The sequence below is a fragment of the Myotis lucifugus genome, unplaced genomic scaffold (assembly GCF_000147115.1).
Source record: "Myotis lucifugus unplaced genomic scaffold, Myoluc2.0 scaffold_0, whole genome shotgun sequence".
Classification (NCBI taxonomy): domain Eukaryota; kingdom Metazoa; phylum Chordata; class Mammalia; order Chiroptera; family Vespertilionidae; genus Myotis; species Myotis lucifugus.
The window spans coordinates 37,328,004-37,336,854 of NW_005871048.1; the positions used below are offsets into that span (position 1 = coordinate 37,328,004).

At 46.8% G+C, this 8,851-nt stretch overlaps 1 protein-coding gene across 1 annotated transcript; it reads left to right on the top strand.

The window, feature by feature from the left end:
* Window positions 1–1,131: 1,131 nt before the first annotated feature.
* OTP (orthopedia homeobox) lies at window positions 1,132–8,846 on the top strand (the record flags this gene model as incomplete). Its single annotated transcript, XM_006109650.3, is given in 6 exon segments — window positions 1,132–1,168; window positions 2,415–2,824; window positions 8,477–8,536; window positions 8,538–8,558; window positions 8,560–8,626; window positions 8,629–8,846. Coding segments are annotated over 6 exon segments (813 nt in total), but the record flags the coding sequence as incomplete, so codon positions are not given.
* Window positions 8,847–8,851: the final 5 nt, after the last annotated feature.

The following is an 8,851-nucleotide window of genomic DNA, read 5'->3' on the forward strand; positions in this document are numbered from 1 at the left end:
GATCTTGAAAATTACTCTGGTTAGAAATATATTACTAATCTAAACTTTGTTGTTGGCTGGCTCTGAAAAATCAGAACATTAGAAATGGTTCGCTTCACTTGTGCAAAGCACTTTAAATTGTTCAAGTAGTTTAACATATTCAAGAGGAAAATAAAGAGCATTTAACTTTATTTACAGCCTTAAGTGGAGTTGAGAGGGAGCAGAACTTAGAAACTTTGACCAAAAAGAGAGGGTTGTGGGGAAGGATGCGAATGTGCGCCAGGCGGAGGAGAGGAAGCGGGGAGGGAAGCGGGTAGAGTTCATGAATGACACCGCGGCGGGCGCAGGAAGCTCCGAGGAAGTTGACTCAGTTTTTGCGCTCTGGGTCTGCCTAGGGCCTGGGAGCCGGTAGGCTCGGGTCCTAGTCGGGGCGTCTGGACCCTAGGCCCAGGCCTGCTGGGTGGCAGCGAAGTGTGCGCGCGGTCTGGATGCCGCGGTGTGCCCTTGTGCTCTGGATTGGCAGGCCCGCGTGGCCCAAGGCTCGGAGGTGTGCCGTGGACAAGCACGCAGGCGGAGAAAACTCTCGGGTCACGCGGAGGTCACGCCCTGTGCTGTCCAGAGCCTTGCCGCAGCCCCAGGAAGATTCTAGCTCTAGGAGACACAGCTGCGCCTTTGGAGGGAGCAGGGCGGAACCAGGAGAAGGAAAGGAGTGCGTGGAGAAAATCGCTGGGAAACACTGACGGAGGCTGGGCCCGGAAGCCCAGGGCGAGGCCGAGACGGCCGCCTCTGCTTTAGCTGCTGCTCGGGGCCGGAGCCTTCGGGCTGCCACCGCCGCCGCCTCCTCCGGGCGGGCGCGGGCGGGCGGGCGGGCGGAGTGGGGGACTCTCCGGGCGCTGACATTTGCAGGCTGCCCTCCTGATTGGTCCCCTCGCCGAGCTGCTCACGGGTTCATTCAACTGTTAAGCACCTCCCCGTCTCTCTAAAGGACATTATAATGCAAGAAGCCCCCTTTTTAACCACAAACCGAATTTTCTTTCATTTAGGTGATCTATATATATCTATATAGTATAGCTTATAGCTTATATCTATTTTAAATAACTTAAAGGCGCTAAAATTTTGGGGGGCACAGCTTTCGCCCTGGAGCGGTGCGCGATGCTCTCTCACGCCGACCTCCTGGACGCCAGACTAGGTGAGTGCGCGCCTCTCGCCCGGGCAGCCAGGAGAGGACGGGGCAGGAAATTGTCAATTTGTTTCTTATTTTACCCTAATGCGCCCTAAATGGACTAATTTCTTTAAAAGTAATTGTGCTGCATTAAAGTTTAATTTGATTTAACATCATCTTTTAAAAAAATCTATGTAATATGTAGATCCGGGAAAAGGAGTTGGGAAATGTTACTTTTTGTTTTTGTTATTTTTTTCTCCTCCCCTCTCTCCCTTATTACTATTATTATTTTTGGAAAGGCGATCCACCCCATCGTAATTTCTTTGGAGGTGTTTTTCTTTCTTTTCCCGTCCTGTCTGCTTTGATTTGGTATATCTTTCTTCTCTTTTTTCTCTCCTTTTCTCTCCCCCCACTACCATTTTCTCTTCTCCTCTTCTAAGTGTGATTGAATTTGTAAAAATCTGGATGAAGGAGAAGCCACTGCAATTGAAGCGGAATTGCTAAGTGTGCTCATTGAGAAGAGAGAAAAGCCAAATTCACTCACAGGCGCCGTGGCCTGCAAAACGTTTTCCTCGGCATTGCCCGTGGCTGAGAGGAACGCGCCTTTTATTTCTCCGGGAAGAGAAGTTGAATTCCCTAAAGTTTGATTCACTGCTAGGTCTACTGAATTTACTTGAGTTTCTTTAATGCTGTCTGGGTTTCCGGTTTGGGAATCTTTGGTGATGGATGTGACTCCATTTTCCAAACACTTTCTCTGATTTGAGGGGGAGGCGGAGCTGATTTGGGTTGATTTCAGGGGGTGGAAGGCTTTGAGACTTATTCATCTTCCGCAAGTGAGAGGGCATCGGCTTGGGGCCGGAGGTAGACTTCGTCCAGCCGCCTAAGCACATGCAGGTGGGGCAGCAACCTCGGAACGGCTTAATTTTCTTTTCCTTTCTTTTTTCCTCACGGATATGCTCTCGGGTTCCTGGGCGCCAGGGGTTCGGTTCAGGAAAGGGACGCCGAGGAGTGTTTCTTTGCCGGGACTGGGAGAGAGGAGAGCACGTGCTGCCTTCGGGAGCGGATGCGGAAAGAGGGGAAAGGGCCGGGAGCTGGGATTGCAGCTGGCAGCCCCAATCCCGGGGAGCCCAGCCGAGCGTCTTAGGAGTTTTCCTCGTAGAACGACCGTGGGAGCGGAGGGAAGCGAGGATGGGGCTGCAGGAGGCTCACGCGGGGGAAAGTCCTTCCTGGCACCGCTAGGAAGGTAGTGACCGCGATCTCCTTGCCTCCTCAGGTATGAAAGATGCCGCCGAGCTTCTGGGCCACCGGGAGGCGGTGAAGTGTAGGTTGGGCGTGGGGGGCTCCGACCCCGGGGGCCATCCGGGGGACTTGGCGCCCAACACCGACCCAGTCGAGGGAGCCACTCTCCTGCCTGGGGAGGACATCACCACCGTGGGCTCCACGCCGGCCTCGCTGGCGGTGAGCGCGAAGGACCCGGACAAGCAGCCGGGGGCCCAAGGCGGCCCGAACCCCAGCCAAGCCGGCCAGCAGCAGGGCCAACAGAAGCAGAAGCGCCACCGGACGCGCTTCACCCCGGCGCAGCTCAACGAGTTGGAGAGAAGCTTCGCTAAGACGCACTACCCCGACATCTTCATGCGCGAGGAGCTGGCGCTGCGTATCGGGCTGACCGAGTCCCGAGTGCAGGTACTGCGGGCGCGGGCGCTGGGACGCGAGACCAGGAGCGGGCGGGAGGATCTGGGCAAAGGCAGCGGGGTCTTTCCTTCCCCTGCCGGGATCCTGGGCTTCTCTTCAGACGCCTATGCATTCCTGGGTCGAGTTAGCTCCTCGGCCCGGAAACTGGCCCCGATCGCCATCTTCCAATGGACAGGCAGGGCCTCAATCTCCCACCAGTATAACCACATCCCAGCAGAAACTCCTCAAAAGCGAAGCTGGCATTTGTTCGACTGAGCCGCCTTCTTCCTCTCGAGAAGGGAAACCTCCGCGTCTCCCACCCCCCGCGTCTCCAGGCGGCTAAAGCGGAGCGCGCACTTCCACTCCAGCTTGCGTTATTGACAAGTATTTTCATTTACCTTCTAATGAGTTTGTATTAGCATCTGGATAAATGGGGGAATGCAACAATTATACAAGAAACATGAAAAGGGAAAAGTAAGGTGTGGCGGCACCTTTTAAAAAAGATCCACACCTGCGTTTCACGGTGCTTTATTCTGCTGAATATCACCTTCCCGCGCTCTCGGGCAAAAATACCCCCAGTTTTGATGTTTTCAAAGAATTTGAATTTTAATGGTGCAACCAGTGCTCTAAGGGCGGCTGCAGCGATCCCCCACAGCCTCTAATACTTGGCTTACTCCTAAGGAAATGGGAAAAACTAAGGCTTTCTGTTTTGGATATCCGATCTGAAGACAGGATGTTTAGGGTGGGAAATATTGAACAGATAGTAGACAAAATCATTACTGATCCCTTGTTCTTGTCCAACTATCCTCCAAATTGTAAATTATATATAACAGAAAACACACCTTCAACTTTTCTGTAAATTGGTAAATAAAAGCATAAGTCTAATGAATCTCATTTCCTCCACTTTTTAAAAGAATGAAAAGCAATGTATCAAATATTTTATGGGTAAGTGCTGGAGGCGAAATTTCAAGACACACACTATACTAGTATAATCATGAGCTATCCAGGGTGCTGAAAATCTTCCCTTCCTGTCTTGGATTTGGTAGTTTCTGTCTGCTAATCCTGGGCACCAACCTCAGCTCTAGATTCTTTTATAAATTAAGTTTAAATATCTCAGCTACTTTATATTTGATCTAAGAAGAGACCAGGGTGTCCATAATTACAGTGATGAATATTTCTGCCTCCATTGGGCATTTTAAAGATAGTCTAACCTAGAAAAATAGTGTGTGCTCCTGTTCTAAATAGTCAGCAAATGAATGTCATTGGGTACTTAAAGTGGTCAAATTTAAAAAGCAATATTCAGGTATAACATAGATTAATATTTTTACTCAATATAAGACTGGTTGGTTTCCTTAGTGAAAGCTGGAAGCCCTGAACCATGGGCCTTTGATATTAAGCACCAAAAGAATGTTAATTGCATTGTGCAGATAAATATTACTAAGGCTCCTTAATATTTTTTTACTTTGCACCTCCTTTTAAATATGAAGTTGAGCCCAAACTTTAAAAATCACATACCATTTCGACACTTCTATTACTGCTAATGATAACACCAGCTTGTTAGAATCTTGTAGATTCAAAATTCATAATTTACTTTTTGTCTCTCAAGAGAAAACCTATCTAATAATTTTTGTTTTAAAGAGTAAAATGCTATTGCTTAACCTAGACATACTGATAATTAGTTTAAATTAAAATAGAACTTAGAATCACAAATAAAATATAATTGGACAACTGACTTTATGAAAAAAGAAAACGAGGTCTATTAAACTTTATTAGATCTTCCAAAGGTTAATGGCAGTGAATCTTTTAATAGAAAAAGTTGTAAATGAAATAAAATACAAACTATATAATAGGAACAGTTATTTTCAAAAAGTACACAAAAGAATAATCAAGAAGAAAGAGACAAAGTACTTTAATTGTTCTAGCATAATGCTCAGCAAAGATAATAGCTTGAGGCTGCTGATAGGAACAATTTAATAGAATGGCAATTTCAATATTTTTAAAAATAATGTTCCATAGTTTAAAAAGTAATCAGATCAACATAACCTTTTTAATTAACATTTCAAAATGATTAACATTATGTAATGTAATGCAAAAATAATTTATGGAAAATGTATTTACTTCACAATTCACTCTACCATTGCTCCTTGACCAAATTTAAATTAAATAGTAATTGGTTTATGTTCTTATATGATGAGTACTTCATAGTTTTCTTTATAGTTAACAGATTGCCACACATTCTTTTCAGTACGTGGGCCACTGCACTGATTAAAAATGATGGAAACATTTCATTTATTGCAATTGTATGTTTTTAAGGATGCTTTCTGGTTGTAGACTAAATGTTCCAACATACTTATTTTTTAAATCTATATCTGGTATATATCATACTTTTAAGTATTAAAGCACCTCTACTCACATAGAGGCCAATTCCATGTCTGGTATTGCTCCCCTTTTCTGGCTATTATAATAAAACCATTCCTTTTATAGCATGCCATTATTAGAAACCAATTTCAGAATTATTTATAACCTGGAATGGCTTATTAAGCAGCAATGCGAGAATCATGCAAATTACGCGATCAAATGCAATATAATAAGCATAATCATTAGTCTCTAGCACGGATTAATTAACTTTCAATATTTTATTTACATAAAAACCAAATCAGTGAAATAACTTCTGCACAGTCAGGCTTGCCTTTCAATATTTTATAGGAACAAAAATAATGTGCTGTAATTCCATTGACCGTGTCTCCCAGAATGGCCCTGTCACCTGCCACATCTTAATAGGGGGACAAGCTAAGAGTATTTTCTAGTTTTCTAATGGAATGAGAAATTGCATTTTCTTCCTCTCCCAGCACTATTAAAGCGTAATGAATTCGGCCCAGAGTTCACGGCTGGCTGATCGAAATGAACCTGAGATCTAGGCTTTAATACAGCTCCCCAGATTTCCTCCCAAATCTTCACATTAATCATTTGCTGGATTCCAATGAGATCTTCATAAAGCATTTGCTTGGAAGGGGGAAAAAGTAATATTCTCTTCTTCTCCCTCTCTTTCTCTATTTCTGAGCCATTTATAAGTGGGGAATTAAACGGACTATATATTTTAAAATACATTTACAGTATGTCTATATTACTGTAACAGCAGATATCACAAAAGTGGATTTTTAAATTCCAACCTCCATTAGATTCTCACTGTTGTATTAAGCATTTTCTGAGAAGAGCTGCATTTCAAACTGAGTACAAAGTTGGCCCGTGGCTGCGGTTAATATATTTCCTGGAGTTGTCATCTGTGCATTCTCAAAATCTCCCTTAGGTTTTGCCTGCATTTTAATCCGTCATGCTCTAGTTTTCAAGTGGAAACATTCACATTTTAAAAACATATGCATCATAGCTTGGAACGGAGGTGCTCAGACCCCATGAAGACTTTTTCCCCCAACCCCAGTAAGCCATGAAACATAAAAAATTTTGTAGCCATCATTTGACTACTAACCCTCAAACATAACTGAGCACTATTTTTCGAATATTCCTACAATATTTAGTTTTTTAACAACTGTTCTTTTCCTCCCGTGCCTGAGATTCAGAAACCTTACTGGTGGGTGTATTTTCTACTGAAATTCTACCGGGCAAGCCTTCCCCCTTCTTTCTTCTGTTTCTCTCCCCACTGCCCCACAGAAGTCCACCACCTTCCTCCCCTGCTGTTCATCCCAAACATTCAAGCATTTCTGGGTTCACTGAAACTTGCAAGGTGTTAGAAACAGGCAATTAATTTGTAGATATCTAGCAAAATATATCCGGGTGATTTGAGGGACCCTTTCGACACAGACTCGGTCTCTGTCTAGGGCCCCATCGGTTTACCTTCCCCCAACCCCACCTTGGATGGGTAGGACAAGGCGACCTGTGACCGCAGGTCTCCTCGCTGTGCTTTCCTTGGCTCCTGCGGGTTACCCTCCACAGAGGGCCTCTAACAGCTCAATCCACCACCGGCTGCATTGATCCCAGCCACCACCCTGGCCCTGCTGCCTCATTAATCCGCTGTGCCACCAGCTCAAGGGGCTTTAGCAGGAAAGGGATGGAGGTCTTTACCCAATCTGGACACTGGTGTAAACAGAAACATGGGAAATGGGGAAGAAAGCAGAGAAATATAAAATGGTGGGCGATAGCCCGATATAGTAGAACAGGCCATGGCCAGCCCAAAGGCGGGCAGAATTCTAGACTGCAAAATGCGGTTGACACTGATGAGCAGAGAGTGCATAGCTGGCTTACCGAGAAGGGGTCAGGTACTTCCGGACTCATGATACTATAGCTTTCAGAATAAACACTAAAGAGCGTGGGTTAACTGAAGAATAACCTTTTGGCCACAAATATGGTGGTCAAATTGCACTGGCCAAATTCTAAGATGAAACTCAATCAGTATTTGAGCTGTGTCCCCTACCATTTATATGTATGCACAGTAAACCTTCAACTGACTAGATATTAAACTGAAAGCCTGCCAAGTAAGCATGCTGGCTAATTTTTTTTAAAAAAAGATCAAATTAAAATATGGATGATGAGAGGTTATCTTGATCAGGCAGTTTACTTTCAGGAAGAACGTTTCCCTTCCCTGCGGTAGTGATATAACATCTATAGGTTAATTTGTCTGGCAAGGCCTGAAATTCCAGGGTCATTGTTAAGAAAGAACGCACAGGACGCTTATTTCCATTTGCAGTTTATTTTATCAAGCACATCTCATTTAAAAAGACATATGGGTTTGTCTAGCAAAATTAAACTTGACTCATAACTAGTGTGAGCTTTAAACTGACCTTTAATTTATAGCAGTCAGAAGATTTCTTCTGGTTTAAAGGTGAAAGGGGAAGGGGGTTGAGGAAATTGGAAGCCTTGTTGTTTGGGATCCTCAGTAAGTTCCCGAAAAGAACAAACTTGAAGGCCCTGGGGCCCAGGGCTCTGGCAGCAGGTCGCTGCACACCTGCACAGTGCAGATAAAGGTGCCTTTGCAGGGGTTTGTGAATGAGGCAGAGACTTGTGTCAGTAGTGCTGGTTGCTATGAATTAGAAAGTCATGGTGGCGACCCAAACAACGCTGTGGCTCAGTAGCGCTTGCTTTCCCACACGAATCACTGCTCTGTCATCCGTGGCGTCAGGGGTTTTCCTTTGTCTTTCGATTTTGAAACCAGCTATGTCATGCACGGCCCTTCATCAATTTCCAAATTTCCAGCGTTTCTGAAAATTCTATACCCCAATCAGTGTTATAAGGCACGCTATTAAGCCACATGGGTACACATGTTTATCTTCATTTGTACACCTGTGGATCCAGCCTTGACACATGTCTGCCTGCAGACCTGTGCATCTAAGCCGTGCACCGAATGCGCCCGCATGCAGGGGCCTGGTGAACACGGAGCATGGGGGTATGTTTGCACTCCGTGCAAGCGCCTCAGGGCACGATCACTTAGGAAGGGAGTGGGCCCTTGGTGGGTGCAAGGGGCGCGGGATGACTCGCGCTGTTGGAGAACCAGGGTCTCTGGCTGGATGTGGGGGCGCGTCGGACCTATGGCACTTGTTCGGCCTGAGTTGAGTGGGTGTATCTGACCGAGTTTCTCGGACTCAAGCCCCCGCCCTCGTGGCCGCGCCCGCTCCCTAACAGTGCCCTGTCTGTCTCCCTCCCTGCCCGCTCCAGGTCTGGTTCCAGAACCGGCGCGCGAAGTGGAAGAAGCGCAAGAAGACCACCAATGTGTTCCCGCGCGCCCGGCACGCTGCTGCCCCACGCCAGGCCTGCTCAGTTTCATCCGCCGCCGCCGCCGCCGCGGCGCCATGGGCGACAGCCTGTGCTCTTTCACGCCAACGACACCCGCTGGGCGGCGGCCGCCATGCCCGGGGTGTCGCAGCTGCCGCTGCCGCCGGCGCTGGGCAGGCAGCAAGCCATGGCGCAGTCGCTGTCCCAGTGCAGCCTGGCGGCGGGGCCGCCGCCCAACTCCATGGGCCTGTCCAACAGCCTGGCGGGCTCCAACGGCGCGGGGCTGCAGTAGCACCTCTACCAGCCCGCCTTCCCCGG